The 14,133-nt window shown below is 41.4% G+C and overlaps 1 protein-coding gene across 2 annotated transcripts in view; it reads left to right on the forward strand.

Annotated features, from left to right (window-relative positions):
* Nucleotides 1-14,133, forward strand: part of Fs (Follistatin) — a 199,967-nt gene that overhangs the window by 147,103 nt on the left and 38,731 nt on the right. The window contains exons 2-4 of one of the 2 annotated variants that reach the window (XM_071593229.1): nucleotides 605-793; nucleotides 5,150-5,383; nucleotides 9,367-9,699. In XM_071593229.1, coding sequence (XP_071449330.1) covers nucleotides 605-793; nucleotides 5,150-5,383; nucleotides 9,367-9,699 — 756 coding nt within the window. The remainder of the gene's footprint in view (nucleotides 1-604; nucleotides 794-5,149; nucleotides 5,384-9,366; nucleotides 9,700-14,133) is intronic. The other variant, XM_071593230.1, reaches the window with a different exon arrangement.

A 14,133-nucleotide genomic window follows, 5' to 3' on the forward strand; every position in this document is an offset into this window, starting at 1 on the left:
TCCTTATTTCATTCATAAAACGGAGATGCCTTTTGAATTTATTAGCACATGGAAGATTTCATGATTCCGCGTTCCCCTCACATACCAGCGAGTGTTTAAAGGAATCATAATGCAACGTGTCTTAAAATTCCCATAAGCCGTCATTTTGACTGATGGATGAATAGAACAGGAGTATAGATTTATGAAATCCTCAATACTAGTTGAACTTTGAATGTTACCTTGGCAACTACTTATTAGTGTCCACAGTCAAATTTTATTGAACCAGCGCGCTTTTCCTGCATATCGGGTGATGAAATTGGAGTCTGCATTAAATGAAGTAGTTTATTTTTCAAATAAGACTCATGCGCTACCATGTTTCCTCCGAGAAAGTTTAGCGCGTTATGAGTTTTTCTCCTCCCAGGAGTTTTCTAAAACCTAATCCGATTACGATAATTGGAAAACTAGGCTCAGCACTCAGGTTTATACTGAACTAAGATTTGTGCAAAGTGACCTAGGACTTAAACTTGGTATCACACGAACTTTTCAATCTAGATGAAATTTTTTTCTCAACACCAAACGTGCTACCGTGGGGCTTCCTCACATAATACTCTCCTTTCTTCCCCAGGTGGGATGTGCTGGACGTCAAAGACGAAGAGTGGGCATTGCAAGGAGCTCATTTCTCACCGGATGGGCCGGGAAGACTGCTGCTCGGCCGGAGGGGCGACCACTGCCTGGAGTGCTCAAGAACTGGATCCGGGGCCACTGTTCTTCTGGAGGGCCCTCGGTGGTGGGGTACCCTGTCAGGCCTGCAAAGGTAAGGCCTTTGGAGAGTAATAGGCGCCAAACTTCCTACGTGATAGCACGAAATGGGCAATAGATAAGAAAATGCCGGAGTTGGACATGAATAACCGCTCGTGACTGGCTGTGCCGATATTTATTCTATTCTGAATAAAATATCAATCACACATAAGTATAATTACACTGAGCCCTCCCATTGGCTACAACCGTGACGTAGTGGGAGGGCTTGTGCGTTCCGATGACCCCTAGAGCTATGCTGGCGGAAGAAATAATAATTGCTCCTGGTAGGGTCACCCCTGCCAGATAGGTCGAAGGTTAGGAGCCAGACGAAAGGTAGTGCATACAGCGTCTGTTCCTCAGTGAGGTGGCTGCAAAGGCGTCGGACGCCAGAGGGGCAGCCAAGGCGTGATGGTTTCACAATAAAAATACTATTGAAAAAGACAAGGACAAGAAGATTAGGAAATATTAAGCGAGAGATGAAAAAGGGAAGTATAGATATTTTAGATCTATGCGAGGTGGAATGGAAGGATAGCGGGGATTACTTGAGTGATAATTATAGAATAATATACAGCGGCGGGGACGAGAGCCAACGAGAGGTTGCCATAGTATTAAATAAAGAGGTAGGAAGAAGCGTAGTCAACATAGAGCAGGTAACGGATAGATTATTACTTTTAGAGATATGAGCAGAACCGACGAACTTGGTTATTATTCAGGTATACATGCCACCGAGCAACCATAAGGAAGAAGAGGTCGATAGGATATACGATCAGTTAGAGGACATAATCGCGTGTGTTCCCGCAGGGAAACAATTGATAGTGATGGGGGATTGGAATGCGACGGTAGGCGAAGGAAGAGATGGTGACGAGGTCGGGGAGTACGGATTAGGCACGAGGAATGACCGTGGGGAGAAAGCAGTTGAGTTCTGCAGGAGACAGGGCTTAGTTATCACCAATACTTGGTTTAGACACCACAAAAGACGCAGGTATACATGGAAAATGCCAGAAGACTCAGAAAGGTATCAGCTAGATTATATCCTGGTTAGACACAGGTTTAGGAACAGTATGATAAATTCGCACAGCTTCCAGGGGGCGGATGCGGACTCTGACCACAATTTAGCTGTTATGAAGTGTAGCGTAAAATGATAAGGCAGGAACGGCGGTTTAGGAAATGGAATGCAGAAGTATAAAATGGATTGACGAGGAAGGAGTTTATGCAGGCTGAAGAGAAAATTTTGGATGATGTTAAAGAGCTAAGTACTTTCGAGGAAAATAGAATTACATCAAGAAAGGGTTATCGAAAGCCACAAAAGAAAAAAATAGGAACCGATAAGGGGAAAGGACAAAGAAACCATGGATCACGGATGAAATGATTACAAAGATAGATGAGAGAAGAAAATGGAAGAATGTAAACACAGATATAGGCAAAAGGAGGTACAAATATTACATAATAAATTGAGATGGGCAACAAATAAAGGAAAAGAAGCATCGTGGAAGACGCAGTGCGAGGAAATGGAAAGTTCGCCGAAAAAGGGTGAAATTGGTGTGCTAAACAGATAGGTTGAATCACTATCGGGCTCTAAGAAGGGTAGATCTGTGCCAACAGTTAGAAGAACTGAATGGTAAAGAACTTAGGCCAACAAGGTTAGATATGGAAAAGGAACATGACATAGAGGAAGATAGCTTAGGTCCAGGCATACTCGACGATGAGATAGAAAGGGCATTAAGGGAGATGAAATTGAATAAGGCCGTGGGGGTGGATAACATTCCTGCGGAACTACTAAAAGGTTCAGGAAAATGTGGGAGGAAGAGGCTATATGTGAACTGATTCGTAGCATCTATGAGGAAGGAATCTGGCCGGAAGACTTTGTGAGATTAGTGTTACTTCCTATTCCGAAAAAGATAAAGGCTATATCATGTAAGGACTACAGAACAATAAGTTTGATTTCCCACGCAGCTAAAATTGTTCTCAGGATTATCAACAAAAGGATGGAGAGTAGGGCAAATGATTACGTAGCAGATGATGAGTTTGGGTTTAGGAAGATGAAAGCGTGATGCCATTGCACTAATGAGATCACTAATCGAGAGAAATATATAATACAATCAGGACGTATTTGCCTGTTTCGTAGATTTTGAAAAGGCGTTAGATAGAGGGAATTGGGAAAAACTAATCAGTATATTGCAGAAAATAGGATTAGATTGGACGGAAAGGAGGCTAATCCGCAACCTGTACATGTCTCAGACTCCTCAGGTGCGAGTGGAGAACGGGGAGTCCGAATGGGCAGTTATAAGAAGAGATGTGAGGCAAGGTTGCTAATTACCTCCGGTGCTGTTTAACGTTTATGTATGTGGAGGAAATGATTAAAGAAGGATAGGAAGAACTGGTGGGAGGAATAATAGTCGGAGGGGAATTTTTAAAACCAGTTAGGTTTGCTGATGACCAAGCACTAAATTGTTAGCCAGCCAAGGGTTTGCAAACATTGCTGATTGAATTGGAAATTCAGTGCAATGGATATGAGATGAGAATTAATGTTAATAAAGCAAAGGTAATGCAATTTTCCATAAAGAAAAAGGCTAAGCTAAACATTAAAATAGGCGGACAAAACCTAGAGCAGATAGAACAGTTCACGTATCTCGGTATTGTTTTGGCCCAACGTGGTCAAATAGTACAGACGTAAGGAGAAGAATTGCGCTAGGCAAAGAGGCTTTCACAAGGAGGAAGGAGTTGATGACAGGGACGTTGAGTAAGGATATTAAGAAGAGAATCGTTAAAACTTTGATATGGAGCGTAGTTATCTATAGCGCGGAAACGTGGTCACAGAAGTAGGATGATAGAAGTATATTGGATGCTTTTGAAATGTGGGTGTGGAGAAGAATGGAGAAGGTGAAATGGACCGAAAGGAAAACAAATGAGGAAGTACTAGGTATGGTTATCGAGGAGAAGGATTTTTTGGGAGAAATCCTATGGAGACAGGAAAAATGGATGAAGGGTGTTTTGATTGGCAGTGGGATGTTGAAGACCATAATAGAGGGGAGAATGTTAAGCAAACGAGGAAAGGGCAGGAACAGGATAGGTATGCTGGACGGGATGAAGGAAGGAAGGAAGCACACAGTGATGAAGAGAAACTTGATGTAGAGTAGGTTCCTGGATTGTGTTTTTTTGGGAGTCTCGAAATATTTGTGTGATGGTTGTGCCGATTCAAGACTTACCTTAACCGGTAGATTACTCATTAATAATCGTTACACTGAGTTCTATGAATGTAATTGAATTACAATATGTTTACTTAAATCCATTACTTTATAGTAGAAATTCGGACTTATGTTTCTTAAAAATACCATACTTTTGTTGCGACGCCACTTCGGCAGTGTCATTTTCCCACTTTTGGTAGTTTCCCAGCAGTTTTGTGACAGCACAGCGGTATTTCAATTTTTTAGTTGAAAATTGCATTCTTTCCCTTCTTTGTGCAGAAAATTTTTTCTTGGGATTGTATGTCGAGTCCTCAAATATTTATTGTTCACTTTAGCTTCCATACAAAATGATGTGAGGGGGAGAGAAGTCACTAGCACCTGATTCCACGACACTAAATCCTTTATTGCGACATTACTCGAAAGTAAGGAAGAAAACAATGTCTTGTAATGAAATTCATCGGCATCTAAGTCTCCATTATTTGGATTTCATGAGGAAATCATCATAAAATTTGATTGAATTTGATTTATCTGGGCTAAGTTTACTGAACGAGATTTTGCCAGAAATATTTTTAATTTTTTTCCAATTTATCCCAGGAAGCATCTATGAGGAAGATGTCAATACAATCATTATGAGTTTTTGGTAAAGTGACAGCTGGCCATATAGAGCGCAATCTGTGGGCTACCTATAGTGAAGTCTATCAATCCTACATACTTCTTACATAATTTCTTGCGCCAATAAACACTTTTATTCTCCGAAATCATGTGTTATATAGTTTATAAATTTTCAGTTTTCATCTTGGTCTTTCCGAAAGGTTTACTTAACAGCGTTTCAAAACTCTAACATTTCCTCGCATCACCTAAAGATAGCGTCTCCTTCAGGATGTTGCATTTCACGTCAAACCTTACTAATGATCAATGGGTAATTTATAATCTTTGCTGTAAATAAATATTCATCTTAAAATACAACACAACTCCTTCATTTCATCCGACTCCTTACTCCTTGTTGTTCCTATCAAGCGAAAGTTTACTTTGAAATTATCGAGGGAAAATTACGATTTCCTTTTGTGCAGCAGTAGGTGGGTAAATGAACTAAGCTGTCGCTCTTCTCCCCTGAAATTACTACTAGCAGAAGATGGGTAAGTGCCACAAATTTGCTGCCATTACTCTCCCTCCTTCCTTCCCCGCAGAGACATGCACGGGCGTGAAGTGCGGCGAGGGCAAGCGATGCATCATCAGGAAGGGGCGGCCCAAGTGCGCCTGCGCCCTGGACTGCCGCCACCGCAAGGGATCCAACAAGGGCCAAAGGGGGCCCGTGTGCGGGTCCGACGGCCGCTCCTACAGCTCCGTCTGCCGCCTCCGCAAGAGATCGTGCCGGAAGAAGAGCTCTGACCTGACCATCGCCTACTACGGTCACTGCCAGAGTGAGTTCGCCTCCTTCCCCTAAGTCGGCAGCCCCTCCCCTTCTAACGTTGCGTTTATAGACACGGACAAATTTTCCGTTTATCATTTCTTCGCTCTTCCCTCGAGCAAACATAAAATGCACATAATCTGACTTAACTTCAGTGCACGTGGAAGATTATCAATTTTTAATATTTTTGCATTGCTTTCCTTCACGGATAGGAAGACACAAACCTTAAAGGATACTAGAACTTTAATTTAATTTACCTCTACCGAGGGTTTCCATATTTAGTGTCACGGTAGGAAAAAAAAATTAAAACGTTTGCGTTTCCACATATTTGAACGACCGGTTTCACTACGCTCTAACATCATCATTTGATCATGCTCCAGCGTCGCGAAACCGGTTTTTCGATTAAATCTGATCTGGAATCGAACTTTTTTTTTCAACTTTCTCGCATCCCCGTGGGATTCTTTAAAGTATCTGTCATTAATTATCGTATCGCCATCATGTCACTTCATTCTCACCTGCATATTGTATAATGAGCGGAATCACGGGTGGTAGATATAAATATTATTTTTTTTGTTTTAAATCAAATAGTTTTCATATTATTTAATCCTGTGCAATATTTTGGGCGTATTCAAAGCGATCCGAAGACAATAGTGTGGCAATTTAGCGATTCCTGCTCGCCTGTAGATCAGCCTTTCGTCGGCAAAAATCAACCACACGACCGGAATGCGACATTTAAAAAGTTCTTTCCAGCCAACGCACTCAGAGAGTAGGGATTTATGTAAATCCATACTTCTGTAGGAGATATAAACTTTAGAGGAGAGGACACTGGAGTACCTAATGGTATAATCCATTAGGTGCTCCTCACTTTTACTGCCAGTAGAGTATTTGCGTAGTAGGCATTTACGTGGAGAACGAATAAAGTCTTGTACACACGACCAATTTGGTATATATCTCATCCGTGGTCATACAACATGATCGTAATTTGCATTTGCGTTAGAGATACACTCATATATAACAGGTCTCCGCGGGATGAAGAGCGTAATCGACCTATACCACTTACTCCTCTGCTCCCTCAATTGTACTGGTGGCAATAGTTCCATCAGGCTTAAGTGAAAAATGAGATAGTCATTTCTTGCAATATGCGTGGAGTTGAAACAAATCAGGGTTGAAGTAAGTATGCAGCCTCTTGAGAGACGTGGGTTGTTTATCGCGGATTTAAAAGTGAACCTGAACGGCCGTTTTAATCTAAATTGGGAGCGGAAACCGAGATTTTAGTAATGATTTCACAGCATTTATTCGAGAAATTATCATTTTATTCAATTTTATATTTATGAATCTCACTGGCAGATTCGCATTTCAGTACTTCCAAAATCTCTGAGCTACGCCCTTAAGTCAAAATGTTTCAAGATACTGGAGGGACACTTTAACTTAACGATATGCGGGAGTGAAAGTGGTGTTGAGTGATATTTTTACAAATGTTTTTAGGAAGAGGGAAGGAGTATAACAATGCTGGATTGATGTCTAATCGCTTAGAAATTATGAGTACCTTATTAAATTTTGTTCATTTAACTGATCTTTTCTGTTCTTTTGGGTGATTCTGGCGCGTTTTTCGTACTAGCGGACGGAACGTGTTTCCAAAACTTAATGTATAATACGGTCTTCTATTACGTAGTGTCAGCACTATTTTTTTTAAGCTTTTTGCATTTAATAAACTCGTTTCATTTAATAAAATGCAAATTTATATTTTAACATAAATGCATAATTGTCGAAATATTAAATATCTTACCAATTAAAGCCTATCAAACAAGATTGGATGGGACGATACGATATGGGAATGACGATTTTAGAAATATCGTAGGATGCAACCAATATAAGAGAATAAACATAGCAACGTCACATCAAAATCCTTCTGTTTAGTGCTAGAATGAATAAACTTCACTTTTAACACCAATTCACTTCGGTAGACGTTGAGAGGTAGATTATTTTTTCCCGTAATTCCCAAACATCGTTCCGCTTCCTAAATAATTTACTTAATGAAGCTCTGCTGCACTAAAACAACATTTAGTATCTTCCTGTATTCTTCGGAAGTTCCCAAAACCTGTATAATTTCATTTTTTTTCTTCTTGCTCGCATTATTTTCTTACGATGGATCCTAACTAATAGAGGTCTTTCGCGTTCAATAAACTAATTTCCGTGTAAACCCACCGAAAGATATGGGAAAATTCGCCTAATATCAATGTTTTACTGTAATGATAATACAAACAGTTGATGCCAGTTTTAATAATATATTATGGTTGAAAATAAGATAATTTTTACGTCTATCTCGTAGAAACGAGGATAATTAACGGCCAGGTCATGTTTGCACATTAAGGCTACAAAGGATATGGTCTTAACATTAAGATCCTTTACTTTTTTATTAAAATTTCAAAACTGTCATTTTCTTTATAGAAGAAAATTACATCACTATAACTGCAAATGAACTAGCTATCGTTTGTTTTCTGTTTATTATTTAAAGAAGTTTTTAATCATTTCTATCGTACTATGGTCAACGTTATGGACCATTATGATGATTTTTGAAAAAAAACTTGTTAGTTCCACTGAATCTCATTTAAAATAATCGGTAATGCAAAAGACCACCTTTTCAAAAAATATATTCAATTAAATCCACCCCAAGAACTTTCATTAATTTGTAAATATTCGAATTAGGGCTAGCGTATGAAACGCACTCTCCGCGTGCTCTCGATCATTCCCTTGGGACACTCTTCAATTCCCTGAAACTGCCACACGCCAAGTCTCCAAGTGTCTCGAATAATACTATATTTACGCTCCTTTCTTTGTTGCTTTCTCCTCTCTTGTTCTTACTTTGTATCGTGGAGCTCGATTGAATTCACAAAAAGTCCGGTTAAGCAAAGAGATGTTTTTCCATCTCCCCACCCCCCCTCTCTCTCTCTCTCTCGCTCTGATCCCCTCTTCCCCGCTCGTTCTTTGAGATGCGGTCAATCAGAAAGAAAACTCACGATCGCTTTCTGAGGGAAGAGAATGGAACAAAAAGAGAGAGGAGACATGGGCAGGGATAAAAATTCATCCCGACCGCTTCCGTTAGCCTCGCTCTTAATTATCTTCTCCTCCTCTCTCTTTCTCTCTCTCTCTCTCTCTCTCCATCCCCCTACCACTCTTTCCCCTCCATCTCCTCATTCTCCTGCTCCCCCCTTCTGTTACTTCGCCCCCTCCTCCCTTCTCGTTTCCCCATTCCTCTCTGTCCCTCTGTACCACTTCCTTCCACCTGCGATATTCCTCCCTCCTTCTCCCCTCCCCCTCTCTCCGTCCTTTTCCCCGCGGCCTTCATCCTCTCATCACCATTCGCCACACCCACCCACTCGACACCCACTCCGACCATACTCCACCCTCCTACCCTCCATCTGTTCCCTTTCTTCCTTCGTCATCCTCCTCTCTCCCTTACTGCCCTAAAAACCACCCACCTCTCTCGCCAACCCTTTCTCAACCCCTTACTCCCGTTCGCCCATCCGCAACCACGGCACCACTCGTGCATTTTCTCAACCACTGCATCCTTTCCCCCCCCCTCCGCCCCCCCTCTCACCTGCCACCACATCATAACCTTCTTTGCTTATTTAATTCGTTCTTTGTCACGGACCATTCAAACATCCCTCCACCTAATGCCGCTTAAAAAACCACCATCTTGCCTTATCCTTCGACCGTTTTCCCCGGCGACGCCGCCGCATCATCCCCCCGATCGCTCTCATACACCATCTCCCTCACTCCCACACCCCCCACCCTTGCATCACTTTAAACACCCTATCCGCTTACCTAACCCTCTCCGTCCTGACTGCTCTCCCTGACCACCCCCGCCTCTTTCTCACCCTCCAACCCGTCTCTTCCTCCGACCCGCATATAAAAACTTCCCCTCTACCCCTCCGCACCGCCCCCTATCTAACCAACTCCACTCCTGCCCAAACACGTCCGTTTCCCCGCTCCCAGGGTCGTGCGACAGGATCCGGTGTCCGGATGGGAAGCAGTGTCTGCTCGACCAGCGACTCACGCCCCACTGCGTCAAGTGCAGGCGCAACTGTCCATTACTGATCCCCGCCCCGTTCGCCTCCTCCTCCCACACCTCCTCCACGTCCCTCCTCGTGTCTTCCGACTCTTCTCCATCCGCCGCCTCCTCCGCCGCTTTGGCAGTATCGGCCACCGCGAGGCACAGGATGGTCTGCGGCGTGGACGGGGTCACCTACCTGAGCGCCTGCCACCTGCGGGAAGCCGCCTGCCGCCGCGGCAAAGCCATCCCCATCGCATACAAAGGACGCTGCAAAAGTAAGCCGCTAAAATGAACACAATGGGGGGGAAGTGTGGGGAAGGGGAGGGGGGGTGATGTCTTGGATGGAGCGGGGCGGACGTTGTGTGTGTGTGTGTGTGTGTGTTAGCGTGTGGTTTTGTCTGTCTGACTGTCTGCAACCCCTCACCTCCTAAGCTCCCTCCCTTAGCCCTCAATCTTCCATCCTTCTCAACCACCCACTGCTACTCCCACCACCCATTCCAAAAGAAAACTCATCCCGCCTCATCCTCCCACTACTATCCCTCCCTCTCTCTTTCCATCTCTCTTTTTTTCTGGTTTTACCACCCTCTCCTCAAACTGGAGCTGTGTCCGTTCTCTTCCTTCCCGAATAGTACGTCTTTCCCTCTTCCCTCATCCTCGTCACCTCTGCTGTCTGTGTGATACCCGAAAAGACTACTCTGAGCGACCCTCCCGTTGACACGGTGTCGAGATCGGTACTGGATTACTCGATGCTAGAAATAACGTAGAATTACTAAAGCGGGGCTTGGTATTGCGATCGGTTCCAATCGCACCCGAATCCCACAACGCGGGAAGGAAATAATCATCAAAAAATTTGTCAGTGCGGTACTTAACTGCCACTCTTCATTTTTCCCGCCCCCTCTTATTAAAGATCCTACAAATCTTCACTGATATAATTTGGCTAATTTAATGCCTAATAAATCCCTATATTTTAGGTTTTTACTGTTTTTTTAAAAGCATTATTCATTATCAAGTTTTCTTACGTGCTTTGATCTTTGAGAAAGAAGAGAAAAAGGGGGCAGACTGAAAAGCGTGCCTACTAACCAGAGGCACTGGATTTTCATTCAGGGTTGTAGAATTTCATGATCGACTCCATCTCCTCCTCCTGCATATTTTGCATCCCTACATTTATCCCCCTCCCCCTTCCCATCTACCTCTCTCTACCTGCCACCTCCTCCCTCGGTCTCCCGATATCCTTATTTAACCTTCTTCCTCTCCGCCTCGGCCTTATCAATCTCTCCCTCCTATGGCGTTCACGTCCTTCCTTGTACCTCTCCATCTCTCTCATCCTCCATTGTAAGTTACCTCTCCATCTCTTTTTCCTTGATCGTGGAAAATATGTATGATAGAAATGTGCAAAGGAAGCTTTTATGTTGACAGTTTTCTCGAGGTTGTTCTGATGGAAGAAAAGCATGGTGTCGGTAATACAACGACTGGCATCACAAATCTTAGATTTCACGATCTGTAGTAGTGATTCGTACATAGTTTAAAAGAAAAATGGCGAACGCGTCTAAATTAATTTGCCTTATCTCGGTGCGCAACACAATTTTGAGTTTGATTATGTAGTTAGATGTTTGTAGCGCGTAAGATAAAATAAATCAGGTACTTGTTTGTCTTTCCATTTATAAGTTCAATTATCAATGTGAAACTAAGGAAATTTTCAGCGAATTAATAACGACGTTCATTGATGCACGTATCAGCTACGGGTTCATTGATTCAAAGCATTTTATTATGAAAAGAAACTCTGACGTCAATTTAATGTATTTTAAAACATTTTTCGATCATAAAGAATAAGAAAGGCCTTCTCGCAAACAGAAAATGAAATTATTTAAACATAATTGTAAGGCTCAACTCAAATTCTCTCAATTCTTTGATTCGAGTTCTTGATTTTGGGAGCTAATTTTAACATTGAATAGTAGTAATGGAGTAGTAGGCGTGGAACGCCTCTAGTGCGCGCTCAATGTAAATTTTTTTATGTATAAAAATAAATCTACCAATCGTACCCTACAAGGCGCCGCGAGGGTGTGTGATGAAGGGTTTTACTGTACCATTCTTACAAGAGCAAATAAGATTTCATGCATGCATAGAAATGTATATTTACTCTAATATACGTATATAAACAAATACATACACGCATACATACCATAGAATACTTGGTGTGTTTGATTAAATCATTAAATTTTAGTTATTACATCAAAATATTTGGTACAGGGATTTGGTTATATAAGTTTGGTTATAATTACGTATCATACCAAGGAAGTACGATCAATTGAATCTTCCGGTGAGCATGCCTCTCTTATTTTATCCCAATGGTCAAATGTACCGATATAATTTAGGGTATTCTAATTCCTCGGTGTCGCAAGCAAACTCAGGGTTTTGTTCCTTTCTAAGGGTTTAAGCCCTGGCTGTTCTTGTCCTAAAATAAGAGTATCCCAGCCTTATTCTTCAAATAAGCTTGTCACGCTTACTCACTACTTATAGCTTTTTATTTACAAACCCAACGATTTAATTCTGAAACACTTCCAGTTTCTTGATAAGCGTTTTCTTCCATGAATTTCAAATGCTTTCTGCGTACACCAATCGTTCTCTATCTCAAGCGGCTTAAAACCTCTCTCTCTTACCTTTTCAAAACATGTTCCTGCGAACCTTCCAATAAAATATTAATTTCTTTATGAAGGATCTCAGGTTTTCCCGGCGTATGGTATTCAAGAAGTTCTCTCGGGTTTCCCACCGGGTCAGGTTGCAGTACACCGACGATTCGATGGCTGACTCTGCCACCGTCTTCAGGGTGAAGTGATTGGTGGAGGTATACCGGGAAGGGTAGAGTTGGTGTTGAAGATGAAAGATCCATTGAGCCATGAGGTGGTCGACTTGTAGTGTCAATTTTTTTATTCCTTGAATGTGTCAAGGTTAGAATGCGTAAGTTTTGAATATCTCATACGGATAAATATAGGTCAAACTGAATGCTGTCCATCGTCATTTGATGGAACTAGTCCTAATTGCAGTCAAGTGAACGACTTTTTATTTCCTGTTAATTTATTAAATCTGACTTCCTGAAATGCTGACTAATTTCATCCCACAAAGTTTCAATTTGTGCAATTAAAAATGTTGTCAGTTTGATACCAAATTATAGGTGGTTCATCAAGAGTGAGCACCGGTAGTTTCCCTAGGGAAACGTTTATACATCTGCCATTTTGAACAAGCAGACGTCCATCGCTTAAAAATGTTTTTACTCTTGACAAATTGGTCCAAGGAGAAGATCAGGATTTACCAATAAATATGGCAATAATGGTTAAATTTTTGATAAAAAAGTTCTAGAATTAAATGTTCTTTCATCGACGACTGGAATTTGACTAAAATTTAGGGTAGGGTAATGTTTTAAATCAAAATTAAATATTGAACATCCCGTTTATTTCATATTCTGGAGAGAAAAATGATTTGAGGTTTTGTTTTCCCGCGCTTAAAACAATTATAAATTAATGGAAAAAAGCGGGTTGAGTCACGCGTGGATGAATGCTTGAAGGAAAGAGAATATTTTTCCAGGGCAGGGCCACATTGGGGAAGACTTGCGAGTGCTTTATAGCCTAGTTCCCGCCTTTTATTCCATGAGACGTTTTTACTCGCGCGTCAAATGATAGAAAATTACATTAACGGAGGATGATTGCAACCGGTATAAAATGCAATTATTATGTCATTCTTATTTTTCGAATCAAACGCGTGGGACCTGATTTTAAGGGTACTTTTTTTCGAAGCTCAGAAATTCCTGGGTGGATTCCAGGATTCCAGAGTGGATTCCAGGAGATCCAAAACTCTTCTTACCCCCTCTTAGATCCACTCATGATGCCCACCTGACTCCTCCCCAAGGCTGACGGTAACAGACGGTTGGAGACGCTCGTTATAACAACAGAGCAAGTTTTTACTGGTTTTTCCGATACTCTCACGCGTGGTTTTGGAAACCCGCTCACAACTTCGGATGATATCCAAACCACCAGCTAAGTGGAGCAAATGTATATGTAGACCATAACCTGAAGAGCTGTTCTACACAACGCTTCTAATTGCATTTCTGTATACCAGTTTTAATTTCAACTTTTCATATAGGTTTGTTGATTGTGAAAATTTCACATGAACACAATAGTAACACATCAGAAAAATTAAATCAATATTGGCTTAATAAATAATCTTCCTAATCAGATAGCAGTTTTCATGGACACGCAAAATGATCATAGTCAATAATACAGGTCATGTAGCACCACAGTCAATTAAACGGGGTGCAAATTACCACCTCATGTGTTGCCGTTTATAATTACCTTAATGTACTTTTCATTCCTAAAAGAATCTTTTAGGAAACGAAATCATGAAATTGAAAATTAGGAAATCTTTTGAAAAAACCTTTTTTTGGAGTGCATTATTATATGGATGCGAAAATGTGTGACATTATTATATGGATGTGAAAATGTGACATTGGGAAAAAAGGAAAAGGTTCGGTTGAAAACGATGGAAATTTGAATTTGGAGAAGAGTAACAAGAACAAGATGGAACAACAAGAAAAGCAACTATTGCGAGAAACTAATAAGGAAAGGAATTCAATAAAGGAGATGGAGAAAAGGGAAATTAAATTTGTTGGGCAAGTTCTCAGATATAACTACTTCCTGAAAAATATAATGGAGGGGAAA

Source organism: Hetaerina americana, unplaced genomic scaffold, assembly GCF_022747635.1.
Source record: "Hetaerina americana unplaced genomic scaffold, ioHetAmer1.1.p SCAF_53, whole genome shotgun sequence".
Taxonomy (NCBI): Eukaryota; Metazoa; Arthropoda; class Insecta; order Odonata; family Calopterygidae; genus Hetaerina; species Hetaerina americana.